We start from the raw sequence: 16,132 nt of genomic DNA on the forward strand, positions 1-16,132 counted from the left end.
GCCTGCCCGTGGGGCTGAAGGTCGGCTCAGTGGCGTCACCTCCATGATGGTGTTTGTCTCCAGGCCCCCCAGGACCTCCTGGAGTGGTGATTGTGGAGGAGATCACAGACACAACAGCGACACTGTCCTGGAGCCACGGGGTGGACAACCACAGTCCCGTCAGCACGTATAATGTGCAGGCTCGAACTCCCTTTTCCCTGGGCTGGCAGACTGTCAAAACAGGTAATCAATCCACTGCAAAACATGTCAACTAGTGAGTGTGTGCGCATGTGTACATGCATGTGGGTGTATGTGTTCGCATGTGTGTGCATGGGTGTGTGCATATGTGTATGTGTGTGTGTTTGTGGTGTTTGTATGCTTGTGTGTTTATGCGTATGCATGAGTGTGTATGTGTGTGCGTTTGCCTCATCTAAGATGACAGTTCCGGCACATTCCATGACCCTCTCGACCTCTCTCCTCCCTGGGTCGCAGTTATAAAGGAGCTGAATTCATAATGCACTGAACAAAGTGTTGTTCCCGCCACAGGCAGGCACACCTCCCCTAATGGATCCTGACCCCTCCACTGGACCCTTTCACGTGGCGGGGAAAAGCTTACCCCACGCCATCACTCACGGTGGTGGTGATCCCAGACCGGCTGCTGCCGTGCTCCAGCCTTCATGGGTGTTCTGCCAGCACTCCATGGCCCTCTATTAAACGTCTGTTGTGCTTCGAGTAAATGTCATTGGCTTAAATCATATGCCAAATTAACTTGCGGGTTATTACTAAATTAACCTCCTGCACTTCTGAAATTACAAGGCCCTTTTTTTCAGCACTTTGGGAGATAATGTAACCGACTCCTTCAGAGTGTTTTCCGTCAGTCTGTCAGGAATGAAATTACTTTATTTTGTGTACCTTGCTGGTAAATCCTTGTGTAATTACTCTCTAATGTCAGAAGATGCTGGCTTTTGAAGGGACTTTATTCCTCTCGGTGTGGTAAAGCTGTGGGAAGTACTGAACTGAGATCAGTGCAGGGTGAGACCAGTGGTGACCGCTCAGTACTGAACTGAGATCAGTGCAGGGTGAGACCAGTGGTGACCGCTCAGTACTGAACTGAGATCAGTGCAGGGTGAGACCAGTGGTGACCGCTCAGTACTGAACTGAGATCAGTGCAGGGTGAGACCAGTGGTGACCGCTCAGTACTGAACTGAGATCAGTGTACAGGAGGCTTTGTCGTCACTTGCTTCCATTGCCATCATTGCTGTCTGCTCGTGTTTGAAAACCACGAAGACTGACAGAACAGCCTAACGCTAAAGGGCAGGTCCCAACGACAGAATCCATGTCTTCCTTTTACAGTTAGAAGACAGAATGAGAAAGTGTGTGTGTGTGTGTGTGTGTGTGTGTGTGTGTGTGTGTGTGTGTGTGTGTGTGTGTGTGTGTGTGTGTGTGCGCAAGTATTGTACTACATATTGTACTATATATTTCATATGCTTTGGCAGCAGTTGTACTGTTCCCGTGTTGAAACCTTCTTTAATCAAACAGGCTTGAGAGAAACACTCTGAGAGAAAAGCAGGGATTTGGTGCCCTGGGCGCTGTGTGCTGAGAGACGTCTACATTATCCGTCACGTGTTCCAGCACCCTTAGCTTTACTGTTTCAGAAATACTAACAAAATTGTGTTTTCACACATTGTTTTTTTCTCCATAGCTTAATAGATAGCAGAAACAAAGCACAGATCACGTAGCGCAGATCACGTAGCGCAGATAACGGAGCGTTTAGGAAGCAGAAGTTACATTTGTCAAGTTCTTTTGTTTCTCACTCAAAACCAATATGGCCATGAGTTTGAACTCAAAAGCTTTGTGGCTTCAGGAGATCAAAGGTTAGCCAGCTGTTCTTTTAGATTTAGCGAAAGCTAACTTTGAAATATATTATTGTATCGCTGTGTATTTATGCGAAATATACAGTTGTATTCCAACGCATTGATGTCACACTGATGGATCAAAAATAAGTTCAGATTTATTTTTACGGAAAGTTATCCAACCAGACCAAAACTGCATTCAAACTAATTGATTGGCATCAAAACAAGTACTGAAACATAGACAAAGAAAAAAAATGACACTAATGAATAAAGAATGACAATGATCCCACCAAAAGAATTTCTTTTTTTCTTGCCAAAAAAAAAAACCAAAAATAAAGTCAAAACCACGAAATGTCCCACACGCCACAGCACCGCCTGTCCTTGGCAACACCTTCCCAGGGCTTTTTACCATATTTCTTTTCTGCTGTTTTCAGGGTTGCCAACTTTTCAAGATCGCTTCGAGTGAGATTTGAACCTGGAGGAGGTTCGAGTGTAAATTGTTGACGGGGGGGGGGGGGGGGGGCGAACATAAGTTGTTGACGGGGGGGGGGGTTTAAAATGGACACAAATTAAGTATTATATCGCAATCGATTGATCGCCAGTGGTTGGCGCCAGAGCGAACTAGTAAATAAACTAGTTTTTTCGGTGTGAGAAATCGCAAGTGTGGCGTGAGAGCGTGTGAAGTTGGCAACCCTGTGTTTTGTGGTGTATCAGGCACTCACAAAGCTAAAAGTGCTGTTTTGTAACACCTAGTGTGAAAAACGTAGAAAATGTATTTATTTGTGACATCACAGCTTATAAATTTGTAAATTTGTCATGAAGATATCATGCTTCCATTATTTTAGTGGCTGTGTTCTTCAGGATGCTGTACTAAGTCTTGGACTTGGGTTTTTTATTTTTTTTATTCTGTCACCATCTAGGCTCTATCTCCTAAAGGCAGAGTGATTAACATACTATTTGTGATTTTTACAAAACCTTCCCATACCTTGCATATGCAACTTCCATCGTTTCATCCTTGAGATTTGTTGGGTGCTTGTGACAGAACCAGTCTGGACATACGGTCCTCTCCCACCAAACAGCATTAGGCCGAGAGTCTGGAGGAGTCTGGCAGGTCTGAGTGCTCAGGTTAGCAGCAGCAGGGGAAGTGGAGACGTCTCGTCTTGCACTGACAGAGAAGGAGCACAGAGCCTCCAGGTTCAGTGTGATGATGCAGAATAACAAGGCTGTGTTTGAAGGGTTGGGATGACACAGAGTGCAGTGGTGAGTTCGGGTCGGCCATGACACGAGTGTGCGAAACCTCACCGTGTCCTGCTGTCGTCGGGACTTCAACAGAGGCTTTTGGAGTGTGCATCAGCAGAGTACTGTTTTGTTGAGAAGGCTGATTCCAAAGTTCTTCCAGGTCCTAAGATTTCACTAACAGGCCTGGCGTGAAGTGTGGTGTAAAGTTTTCATCTGAAAATAACACAACTGATCTTAAATATTTTCACATTTTACCTCAAGATCCAGAGCATGTGACCGGTGACATGGAGTCTGCCGTGGCCGTGGAGCTCAACCCATGGGTGGAGTATGAGTTTCGGGTTGTGGCCACCAACGCCATTGGTACAGGAGACCCCAGTTCCCCGTCCAGGGCAGTGAGAACTAAAGAAGCAGGTGCCAGTCTTTTCTGCTATATTAATAAATTTATATTTTTATAGAAAAAGAGTAATCTCTGTTTTATAGAAAAAACTAATCTCTTGTATTTCTTTTTTGGGGTGTATGTGTATCAGACTATAGCCAAAGTTAAATCATTCGCTTACTAGATTAAATAGATTACGTGAGCACTTCTGGACAAACATGACCACACTGAAAAGAAATTCACACAAAACGTAAAGCAGACATCAGCTTGAACCGAACACTTGTCGAGCTACACACCCTCCAACCCAACTCAACAGTCACCACTTCCCATGTTTATATATCCGTCCCCAGGGAACGTGTAGTTATGCATCTAAAATGGGACGGTGACACATTTTCACGCCGGCCTCTGAGCTGCCTGCATCCCCAGTGTGACCCTATTCTATTTTAATTCGAGGAGAAGTGCAAAATAAGCCGCTCACATGAATTTAAACGAGTTTGGTGTTTGAGCTGCGGCAGCCGGGCACTCGTGCCTGCGGGCTAGGAAGCTGCAGAATTATCTATTTATGGAGAACAAAAACGTTTGCCTCACACTGTTTGGATCCATTGCACACGCAAGCTTGCACATACACACACACACACACACACACGCACACATCCCTGGCTGTAGCATTGCTGCTCCAAAACAGAAAACAAATGTCGCTCAATAGAGCTTTGCCCCGGCTCCAATCTATACTCAGAGCTCAGATTGCAGGGAAGGCTTGATCAATTATCCTGGTCTCCAAGTTCTTGCTTTCTCTCCTGGATTGTTCAAGGTCAGCGTTTTGGGGGTTTTCAAATTTTTTACTACCCACGTTTCACGTCTCTCGAAGCACCCGTCACAGGCTCTTTGACTGAACGCATTTGTTGTTGAAGATGCGCAAGTTGCCAGTTTCTGTTTACTAAGCAGATCGCAGATTCGGTTTTGATGGGAAGCGGCAGTTGCATTGCACGTGGGTGTACCTCGCCTGCGTCGCCTGCCAAGAAGATATTAATTAGTCAAAAGTAAACAATGGATTCATCAAAGCCTACATACCACTCCTTGAGTTCCAAGCCACCGTAATTAGTCATGGTGAAAGCAAATTTCATGTCGTGAAAAGGAAAATTGTAGATTTCTTGGTGACGATCGAAGAGCGGTTTCATAATTATTATAGACAATACACAGAGCACGAAGGCAGCTGTTCGCCTTGTAAGGCTTATGTCCCTTATCCTCGTGCTCATGTCAAATCAACATCTGCCTGCCTCAAATCCGAAATGAACCGATCCATCATGCCATTGCTCCGCCTTGCTATCTTTTTGTCACACAGTTCCGTCGGTCGCCCCAGCCAACGTGAGTGGAGGGAACGGGCGCAGACACGAACTCGTGATATCCTGGGAGGTAAGTGGCTCGATATCCGCCCAAGCCGCACGTGCCCCTGACCTCACGATCCAGGGGCAAACGTCCTGCTTCTCCTGCCCAAATGGGACATTCACGCTAATCGAATTCCGAGCTTGGAACTCCAGCCAAGCCTATTGGCCTAGGGTTAGTTTCCATCTCAATCAATCACTGTAAGTCCTCAAAAATGCATGGCAGTATTTTAAAGAGGACCATGGGTTCTGATCGGGCTGTTTATAAAAACGTACAAAATAAGATTAAGAAGCTTTGATCAGCAATTCAGGTTAATCACACTTGTTCTGAAATGGTCTGTCTTGCTTGTGAGCAGCACGGTAGCTTGGTGGTTGGCGCATTTGCCTCGTGTCTGCATGCTCGGTGGTGGATGTTGTGTCTGTATGTCCAGTGGTGGATGGTGCTCTGTCCTGGGTTCAGTCCCCCAGGGGGCGGAGTTTTCCAGTGGAGAGTATGCTGTGCGCAACTGGCTGCCACTTCTTGTCGGTGTGTGATTGGTTGTAAAAGTTTATACCTGTTCTAATTGTAAAGTGACCTTAGATATCTTGAAGGTTTCATGCATTCATGCTCTTGCCTGAGATGTCTTTGAGACTGTTGCATAAATCAGCCTGGGTCACACAGGAGAGGCGTACTCAATAATTAACCTTCAACCATCGCGTGGATGCGTTTAGGAACATCTGCTTGCAATCTCGGCCTTTACAATGGACAAAAGTTTAATCAATCTCCCACCCGTGCTGCAGGGCTATCAGCGTGAGATCTTTGTCAGCGCAGAGAACATCTCTGGCACGTAGCAGTGCTCTGGGGGATGGCGTAGTTCAGGTGGACGTATTAAAAACGCACAGCGCTGGAAGATCCCAATCGAGGACACCTAGAAGCGATCCATCAGGGAAGAAGGAACAGATGTGGCCCATAAATGATGGCCGTCCTCGCCTTTATTAAGCATGCACACCTCAACTGTTGCGGGCCAAATAACCTTCATAGGATGGAAACTACACCTCGGTGAGACATAACGGAGAATGGCATGCTCGTTCCAGATGGAGTGAGATGCTCTTCCCTTCCCCCAGTTCTTAGTGTTTACAAACCCCTGGAGAACCGTATCCCTGTAAGTGCAGCATGACCGTTTTTTCCCCGTCTCTTTTATGCAGAGGCGGGTGGGTTGAAAAGGGTCGGCGGAGCAGTCGGCGTGGTATCCAAGCTCTGCGTCAGGGTTTGGGGTTCACTGTAAACAAGGCGTGAGGATCTCGCGGGCGGCTAAGCGTCTGGAGTTTGTGCTGCGTAATGTGATGTGGGGCAGCAGCGCAGTGTTTTCAGCTCGTTAGATCGGAAGCTACTTCCACATATAGGCTACCACAGTGTTGCGTGTCCTTAGAGCTGCTACACTGTCATACACTTTACTGTGTGTTCACGTGCAGATTTATCTAGCTCAGTATAGCTAACCAAAGGCTGGAGCAGTGTATGTGTATCTCTCTCCCCCTCTCTCCATCTCTCCCCCTCTCTGTCTCCCTCTCCCTCTCTCTTCCTCCATCTCTCTCTCTTCCTTTCTATCTCTTCCTCCCCCCCTCTCTCTCCCCCTCTCTTTTCCCCTCACTCTACCCCTCTCTCTCTCCCTCTCTCTCTCTCACTCGTTCCAGCTGTAGTTCAGGTCTTCTGTCTGGCACTAGAACGCAGACACCTCTCCTACAGTGTGGGTTCCAGCCTTACACACTGTATTATTTTCTCCATGTGCACGGCCGTCCGCAAAATGGCATTTTAAGGCTGTGGCATTTAGAACAGCTGTAAATCAGCCATCAATAACCCTCTGAGTGTGCGTGATAATAGAGACATCCTCATGTCTCGGTACGGCCATGCTCTGCCACCACTCCTGGACATTTCTGTGCAGAGTCGTTAACTTAACTGCCTCGACATTTTCAACATTCTCTGCATTCCCGGAATTCTCTACCTACTTGTTAGATGCCATCAGGGCCAGTGCATCGGCTCCGTGTCTTTGATCAGCGGAGGTAAATGGTGGAAGGGGCGGGGCTAGTGCAGGGGTGGGGCTAAGAGGGCAGTCGGGAGGCTTCTGTCTGGAGGTCACAGCGGTACCTTTCCTTTTTGAGGTGCTTGTCAGAGGCTACTTGGGCAGAGCCTTATTAAACAGGATGAATGACTAAACAGGACTGGCCAGTCTCCCTCATTAGCAGCTGCGGAGAGAGTGAGAATGTTCCAGAACCCAGATCTCCGTCCGTCATCGTTTAGCTCCACGGTGGTCTGTCTCTCCTTCCCAACCCCGCCCTCAGCCCAGGTCTTTAAATACACGTTTCTCTCCTCTTAGAGGGAAGAAACGACTTCTCCGTGCTCATTTCGGAGCACGCCTACATCGGGCGGCCGCCCCGCAATGATGTGTTAGCAGGGACGATTCGTTCCAGAGCAGCTCTGGAGTGAGTTAATTAGGCAGGCATGGCGAGGTGCCCTGGCGGAGAGTCGCGCCAAGCCACCGCCCACGCCCCTCCCACCAGGTCCACGCTGAGGGAAGCCACATTCGTCACCGCACTTTGGGCCCTTGATTATTCCACAATGTGTGCAAATCCCTCGCATTACGGCACGGCAGACAGACAGATATCCTGCCAAAACGGGCGGGAGGAGAGCGAGAGAGAGACAGGTGTTTGTCATTTATTAAATTTGCCCAATATTTAATTCTCCTAGCTCTCATTTTAATTAAATTTCTATCTACTCTAATAAATTGCATTCGGTTCTATTAAATGCCTAGCATGTGCTGGAGACAGCCCCTGGTATCACCTGTTTAGGAATCCATCAAACAGACAGCCAGAGCCATTTTCAGAAGGCTTGGGCAGCATTTAATAATCGCACATTCAGATTCATCAGTTCAAGATGCCCAAAGACATCTGTGCTAATTGCACAAATCTCCTTTAGTAAGCAGCTTTTACTGTAATGAGGAGCGAGAGAGAGAGAGTCTGTGAAAGGTTGTTACCGTAGTGATGCGTCTGTATTGTGGTCATTGTTCTACCGTAATCATGTAGATGGGAAGGTGTTCTTGTTTAAATGCCGGGCATTAAAGTAATCGTGGTTTCTAGCAGCGGCAGACCTGTGGTTAAAATGAAGCACTTCCCTCTTGTCCAATCAAATTACATCATTGATTCATAGGACAGATTCCATTACATTGCAACCGGCAATAGAACAGCTGAGATTTAAGCGGATGGGTTTGTTCTTCCAATGGCACCCGCATCCCATACAGTTTATTCACATATTGAGTTACCGGGGTATTTAATTGATATGTTACCAGGGTATTTAATTGAAATGTTCAGGCATATCCATGAAGGAGCTTGACATTCACAAGTGATTTGTTTCATTACAGCTGAAAATCTACACAATCCACTGGGGACTTTCTGACATTTTGATAAGATTGCGAGTCATTTAATGTGTTCTTTTTCGGCACTGATGTAACAAAGCAGGCTACGTAGCTCAGGAGATATGCAGATTGGAGCTGTGGATTTTGGAACATATGTAACAGTGTCAGATCGAACCCAAACGATTCCGACCAATCAGTTGCTCACAACATGACACATCCCAAGTTTGGGGGAAAAAAAACAGGTTTCTGTGTCTGACCTTATGTGGTCATGCCATGAGCAGTTATGCTCCCTGTAGGGACAAGAGATTAAACTGTATCTCACTGCCAAGATCAGCTCACGTAATTGGGTTGTAATGGATACAAAAATCTGAATGTGTTACACAGAATGTTCTAGGCCTTTAAATAAATTGTGTTTTTGTGTGGAATCCAGTGGAGACGGACGTGGTAAACATCACTTACTGCTGCTCCAGCTCATTTCCCAGTTTAAGCAGACCTGGATCTTCCTAAATCCCACACCATCAAAGCAGTGAAATTGGTACAAAATCATACAAATTTCATAGGTGAGACATCACTTTGCTTTAAATTGACCTGGACAAGTCCAATGGGAAGTCAATTTTCTACCTAAAGTCAAATATGAATAAATAAGGGAGGTTGCTAACTGTATCCCCCCCAGTGTTTAGGGCACTACCGCTGAAATTATGCTTTTCACTCCACAATTTTATGGTGTAAGCTGGTTTCTTATTGCTGAAGTCGCTTTCCAATTTCATACGTCTCTGGAACATGGCCGTCATCATAAGCCAGCCGATACTGGCATTTCTAGCAGCATTGCTTTATAGAGCTGAAACCATCTACTGGTGTAGCCACGCCCATTTGCTTGACTGACTGTTCTTTCATCACCCATTACCCCCCCCCCCCTCCATCTAGCCGGTTTCTGAAGAGTTCCAGAACGGAGAAGGTTTCGGCTACATCGTAGCGTTCAGAGCTAATGGGACGCGAGGGTGGAAGGAGAAGATGGTGACGTCGGCGGACTCCACCACCTACAAGTACCGGGACGAGACGTTTCCTCCCCTCACACCGTTTGAGGTGAAAGTGGGAGTGTACAACAACAAAGGAGATGGTCCCTTCAGTAAAGTGGTGACCGTTTTCTCTGCAGAAGGAGGTGAGCTCTCTAGTACCCTCTTATTGGTATCAGTACGAGTCAGTAGTGGTATCAGTATGAGTCAATAGTGGCATCACATACGAATCAGTAGTGGCATCACGATTCAGACGTCACTCAAAGCAACAGCCCAGCTGGAAATCGCTGGGATCTACATCTTCTGAAAGTGGCCTTTACCTGGAAAGTAAAGCATACATTAATAAAAACATAATTGTCTGTAATATTTTTGTCATTTGGAAGGCTTATTACTTTTTATTATTTTTTAACTTGCTATTATTTTACAGAAAGCAGGGCCGCACAAAAAGTCCTCACGTGCTACGCAGATGAACTGTGCTCAATGCTAATATTTTAATATTACGAAAAAGATAAAAGAAGCTCATTTTTGCAAGCACTGGTTATCGCATAATTACTGCAAGTACTTAATGCGATAATACTGGAGAGTCTGATTTACATTTTAAACTCAGTTGTAAGTGCAGTGAGTGTGGGGAGCTTTTACACACCACAGTTGACCATAACTACAGCACCTCCATAGCGTGCTGCTAGGAACGTGTGTGTGTGTGTGTGTGTGTGTGTTGGGGGGGGGGGGGGGGGGGGGGTGTGTGGGGCAGAGGTTGTGTGCTCTAAGTGAGAAAGTCAGCAGTGTGGGTGTTGGGGAGTGAGTGATTCTGGCTGTCTGCCCGTCCCCGAGCTGCCTGACACGCCGTTGCTTTTGAATACAGAGCCCCGGGAAGCGCCATTGGAAGTGAAACCGTCAGCCATGTCCTCCTCCGAGATCCGGGTCACATGGAAGGCGCCCAACCCTGGCCCTGGAAGACCACAGGGTTATGAGGTGAGGGGGGGGGGCTGCACGAGAGTGCAAAACGTCTTCTGCCTTTGTGAGTGCCAGTGTGTGCTTTACATTTAGTCTGTATGGTTTGGAGAATTCTTTATTCTCGTCTCTCAATACCTTTTTTTCTCAAGTCAGCTTTTATGTGATCTGAATTTAGAAAAAAAGGATTATTCTGTAAAAAGGGTCTGCACTATTGTGTCCTCGGGAGAGGAATTATCGCTTTTCATCACTGGAGGATATTACACGCTCAACTATTACACTATTCATGCAAAATGCAAGACAGTTATTTAAACCCAATGATACAGTATTAGATAAAAGCGGCAGACTCTCTTTACTGCCATCCCACTCAGCAAGGCTCAGCAGTGCCCCTCCACCCCTCCCTCCATCTCTCCCTCCACCCCTCCCTCCATCTCTCCCTCCATCTCTCCCTCCATCTCTCCCTCCACCCCTCCCTCCATCTCTCCCTCCATCTCTCCCTCCACTCCTCCCTCCTACCCTTCCTACACCCCTCCCTCCACCTCTTCCTCCATCTCTCCCTCCACCCCTCCCTCCACCACTTCCCCCTCCCCTCCCTCCACCCCTCCCTCCACCACTTCCTCCATCTCCCTGAATCAAAGCGCTACTGTGACAGTGCCTCACTCATGTTGCGGCAGGTGAGCTACTGGAAGACCTCAGAGCAGGAGGACATGGGGAAAAAGACGAAGACGGTGGCCAATGAGACGGCCGTCCTGCTGTCTGGCCTGGAGGGCGACACGCCCTACCTCATCGCCGTCAGGGGATTCAACAGTATCGGCCAGAGTCCGGCCAGCAGACCGGTCCAGTCCACCACGCGGAAGAACCGTGAGTGGCCCATTCATCAGGGCCCTGAGCCCTACAACACAGAGTTAATGCAGAATATGGACCAATAGATGCATGGAATAGTTTGAAATTTTAGACCTTTGGCAAATTTGCACGGATTCATAAAGTTCTGCCCAGATTCATAATTTCATGCAGATTCATAAAACTACCATAACTGTGTGATGATTTAATTCCTATTCATGAAGTTACCATAGCAATCATTATTGCATGCATCAGCTTACCACTGTGCTAATTCACTTGTGTTGTAGGAGAAAGTCAGTGGACATGTAAAAGACATATATTAAATACATACATACTAAAGACATATATTACATATTAAAGATAAACACATATTAAATACCCTCACCAGGAAACTGAGCTTAGATGACTCAGATGTGAAACCAGCAGTTACTGAAACACGTAGCGTGTTGCTAACCGAATGATGGTGCAGAGCTGATGACTCCAGTGCTTCTAAATCGCAGCAGAGCAGCAGAGTTGTGCCTCTCAGTCTCTGTTTATAGCCTCCTCCTCTGCTCAACTCGTATTTCGTGAACGTTCCCGAGATCCTGCTCAAACACCTCCCTCTGCATCGTGCGTGATACTACTTCAGGAGCAAAGTTTGACATCGTGTTCACTCCAAACAGATGAATTTGTCAGTCAAATAAATGGATGTGTGCAGAAATTAGTTGATAACTAATTAAAAGATCATCCTAGCTTCTTACCAGAACATTTACCCTCAAACAGGCTGAGGTGGGATGTTTTGGGGGGGGGGGGGGGGGGGGGGGGGGGGGCAGGGTTGAATCACTAATATTGTATGCAAACAAGGACATGCAGCTGCACTCAATTATGCACACGGGCCGAAAACCCATGGCAAAATTAGCTTTAAACAACATCCTCAGTCTATTGGTAGGTTTGACTTTACATTACATTTAGGGTATTTAGCAGACGCTGTTATCCAGAGCGGCTCACAAAGTGCACACTGGTGATCACTAGGGGGCTGTGGTACCCTAGCCCAGTGCCAGCGGAGCAGTTGGGGTTAAGTGCCTTGCTCAAGGGCACTTCAGTTGCCCCGTAACATATAGAGGTGTGTCTCTGTCTCTGTCTAGCTCCCAGTCATCCACCAAGCAACGTGATGTGGATTCAGGAGGGAAACAATGTGTCCTTATCGTGGGATCCAGTGAAGGCCATGAACAACGAGTCTGACGTTATTGGATACAAGGTGAGACCACCACGCCACTGTGGTCCAGCTGTGTCCAAGACTTAACAGCAAGCACGCTGACAGTAATGAAGCTCCATCTGGTGTGTGTATGTGTGTGCGCGTGTGTCTGCATGCACGTGTCTGTGTGTGTGTGTGCACGCTTGAGTGTGTGTCCGCGTGCATGTGTCTGGGTGTGCGTGCATGCTCGTGTGTGTATCTGCGTGTGTGTTAATTAAATGTGCCATATTTTGTCAATTGTGATTGTTTGTGTGCATGCATGTGAATCTGAGCGCATGTGTGTGGTTGTGTGAGTGTTTGTGCAGATGAACTGGGGACCAGCATGGATATTTTCACCTCGTTTCCCTGACAGGTGCTGTTGCGTCAGGAGGGGCGGGGTCACAGCCAGGTAATTAGGACCCCGAACGCGGCGGCCGTACTCACGCTCCCTGAAGGGGGTACATACATCATGGAGGTGCGCGCAGTGAGCGAGGGCGGCGAGGGAGCAGCTAGCTCCCAGATCCGAGTGCTCACCTCCTCAGGTGAGTTCCTGCTTCTCTCCCCCTCACACCTCACCGTGACAACACCCCCCCCCCCCCACCCCCCCGGCTGGCCCGCCACACTAATCGCGTTAGTTCATCTGCCGCTGGAGTGACTTTAGCCTAATGCCTCTTTAATTAGCTTCACTCTGCACACTTACACCACAGCAAAGCCAATTAAAGGTCTCTCCACGTTCAAGAAGACAAGATAGAGTCTAAGTTTGCTATCGTTCGAACAGGAGAATTAGCATGTCATTTTTGGAAAACAGAACAGTAGCAGTTTGCAGTTTGTTTAATAGGGACGAACATATGACCCAGTAATAAGAACATGTTGAAAATAAAGCCATGATGGGCTGTGTGTCTTCCACCTATTATGACGATGTGGAACTTGGCAGTGTGGTTGTAAAGTGTCGCTCTCTCCGCAGGTGTACGGGCCAAGAATGAGCAGTGCAGTCTGCACAGGCTGTCGCTGGGTTTAGCATGGACTCCTGTACTTCTGATCCTGATGGTGCCTTCAGCCCCCTGGTGAGGCTACTGAGCCATGCCCCCTCCAGCCCCACGCCCTACCCTCAATGGAGGGAATGGACTCTCCCTTCATCACACAGACTGCCTATGCCAGACTGAACCATCTAGAGGACCTAGGGGCCAGCCAAGGGGAAGAGATTCTTTTCCAAACTTGGACTGATTTAGAACCACCTTCATCTCTTCAGTCATTTCCTCCATGCGATTTTTTATTTATTTTTTTATGGGCAATTGATTTCATTTCGTTTTGCTTTGAAGTTTTCGAATATCATTGTCCTTTTATGCTGAACAGTGAACTGAAGCTGTCCTGATCTTACGTAAACCCCTGCACCCCAGCAACCGCTCAGTATCCTTCGTTTGTACGTTTTTCCAAACACGGCTGTCGCCAGCATACCCAGAGTTCCTGGACGAGAGCGAAGAGAAGTGCAGAATCTCTCTCCGCGTAGCTGCCAGCGCCACTGTCTGGCCCTCCACCCATCACACTTCTCCACCCGTCTCCATCACCCCTTGGCTGCCTGACAAGCAAGGCAGTGTAAGCTCAGTCTAGAAAAGTGCATTGTTTTCTTATTCACACATGGAGTGAGAGAGAGGTACAGGAGAAGAGAGGGGGGATGTTTTTTATAGTGCTGAGAGTCTTGTGAATTCCAGACTTCCTTTTTGTATGCCATGCTACCTTTAGGAGAACAGCGCGTGTGAATACGTGGTGTGTGTCGGTCAGCTGCATCAGAGGTTTTTTAATCTTTTGAGGTTTTTTTGTGTTGTACCTTTGTTTTTGGATCTCGTTATTTTGTTGGTGGGCGTGTCTGTGACGCTCAGGCAAGACTGCTGGAGCTCAGTGTAGGTGTGTAGGGCGTAGTCTAGGGAGGCGGGGCTCCACAGTAGTGCTCCAATCACGTTGTTAGACAAAGACAAAGACCAATCTGTGATGAGTCATGGTGACAGCTGAAATAAACGTTATGTATATTTTTTAAAATGCTCTGGTCTCTGTGTTTTGTTTGGGGGGGACTCTGGACATCACTAGTTTCATGCTTCTGTTTCTCTGATCTCTGAAGTTTGAATTCTGGGTTGATGAGTTGCATTGTAGTGAATTCAATAAAGGTTATTATATTGATATCCCTGAGGTTATTAAATGTAATCCATGTTGTGTATATGACATAATATCAATTAACCATATCACTGTAGAACCCAAGTGAGTCAAACAAATGTTACATGTTTCGAGCTCCACATTCCCGTAATTAATTAATTTGCAGGAAAAAAACAGTATTGATCAGAAGCAGTTCGATTGACCACTACGCCAGACGTTTCCATATCGGTGAGATTCCGGTGTCTGCTTCAACGCCAGCTCATTTTAAATGGTTGATTTGTTATTCGTTCGTATATGCATTTGTATGGTAGTCTAATAGCTTCACCCGCTCCCTGTCCCCGGGCCGTCGCCCACGTGACCTACGACTGATTGGATTCCAGTCCTGTGCTTATAACCAGTCAAGGTCATACTTTTTAACAGCCTTGTGTATTGTACCCCTGAAATAATCTCTGATCTTGACCCATTTCTTTGGGCTGTTGAAATGTCTCCATCTCCAGGGACTGTCAGTCAAAATAAACTCCTTTCAAGTGTAATTAATCTCAGAGCAGAGCAACCCGGCGCTGGCGGCAAGTGGCGGTGAAAGTGCTGAAGCGAATCCCAAGAGTTCTAGCTGGACACTGCTGGGTTCACTAAGGGCTCACCACCTAGTACCACCCCTACCTGCAAGCCCCCCAACCCCACAGCAGACTCCAGCCCAGCGCAGGCTAGACCAATCAGAGCCCAAAGTAGACTAGATCCACCCAAGCCCCCAGCTGGCCCCGCCCAGGCTACACTGCCCCCAGACCGGCGGGAGTGGCGGCCCACGACCCAGACAGCTGCTGCAGGGATCCCGCCGTTCGTCTGGGGCCCTGCAGCACGGGTGACGGGTCCCGAAGCAGGAGACTAGGACATGCGATAGGTAGACTTCTAATACGGATGATGAAACGTGTGGGAGGGGGGCGGCGGAGTTGTGTGTGCGCACATGTGTGTGTGTGGGGAGAGCGGCGGAGTTGTGTGTGCGCATATGTGTGTGTGGGGAGAGCGGCGGAGGTGTGTGTGCGCATATGTGTGTGTGGGGAGGTCGGCGGAGGTGTGTGTGCGCATATGTGTGTGTGCACATATGAGTGTGCGTGCATGTGCTGTACTGCCTATCCATGCGTGCCTGTGCATGTGTTTTATATCGGTTGCACGAGCACACACGCCCGTGCCGGAGTTTGTCCTGAAACGCATTCATTCTCCAGCTTTTTTTCCCCTGTCTCTCTTTACACCCTGTCGTCCCCGGCGACAGTAGCGCGGGACTCGTGCCTCCACGCGCCCCTTAATGTGGCGACCTTTAATTATTCATGCGACACCTGTCGGCATCCACGCGTCTGATTTATGCTAATGGCTTCTGTAGCCCACAAAGAGAGCGGCTTGCTTCACAGAGTCCCGAGACACGGTGTCAGCAATTAGAACACACACTCACCCGGCTTTAGGGATGGATGTAGCCTCTCCAGGCAGCCATTTAGCTGAGCTGGAGAGGGTGTGAATCAGCTGTCATATCAGTAGGACTAATGCACTATAAGAGCTTTTTAACAATGGGGGAAAGGCAGAGGACAGCATATCATTAGATGGATTTTGTATGGCAGTGGTTGGCTGACATTCCCTCAGATGTTGTTAAACTTTATATGGATATTAAATATAATAAAAGGTATTTTGTCTGTGGTAATAATGTGTGTGTATGTGTGTGTGAGAGAGAGAGAGAGAGAGAGAAAGCGAGAGGTAGAGAATGTAGAA

General features: G+C 47.6%; 1 protein-coding gene across 5 annotated transcripts in view; it reads left to right on the forward strand.

Annotated features, from left to right (window-relative positions):
• cntn5 (contactin 5) overlaps nucleotides 1-14,240 on the forward strand; it is a 162,780-nt gene extending 148,540 nt beyond the window's left edge. For all 5 annotated transcript variants that reach the window (XM_076994247.1, XM_076994267.1, XM_076994274.1 and 2 more), the window contains 9 exons: nucleotides 64-222; nucleotides 3,333-3,482; nucleotides 4,790-4,860; nucleotides 9,140-9,374; nucleotides 10,091-10,200; nucleotides 10,854-11,040; nucleotides 12,144-12,256; nucleotides 12,606-12,774; nucleotides 13,197-14,240. In XM_076994247.1, coding sequence (XP_076850362.1) covers nucleotides 64-222; nucleotides 3,333-3,482; nucleotides 4,790-4,860; nucleotides 9,140-9,374; nucleotides 10,091-10,200; nucleotides 10,854-11,040; nucleotides 12,144-12,256; nucleotides 12,606-12,774; nucleotides 13,197-13,300 — 1,298 coding nt within the window. In that variant the 3' untranslated portion in view covers nucleotides 13,301-14,240. The remainder of the gene's footprint in view (nucleotides 1-63; nucleotides 223-3,332; nucleotides 3,483-4,789; nucleotides 4,861-9,139; nucleotides 9,375-10,090; nucleotides 10,201-10,853; nucleotides 11,041-12,143; nucleotides 12,257-12,605; nucleotides 12,775-13,196) is intronic.
• The last annotated feature ends 1,892 nt before the right edge of the window (nucleotides 14,241-16,132 follow it).

This window comes from Brachyhypopomus gauderio, chromosome 2 (genome assembly GCF_052324685.1).
Source record: "Brachyhypopomus gauderio isolate BG-103 chromosome 2, BGAUD_0.2, whole genome shotgun sequence".
NCBI classification, from domain to species: Eukaryota; Metazoa; Chordata; class Actinopteri; order Gymnotiformes; family Hypopomidae; genus Brachyhypopomus; species Brachyhypopomus gauderio.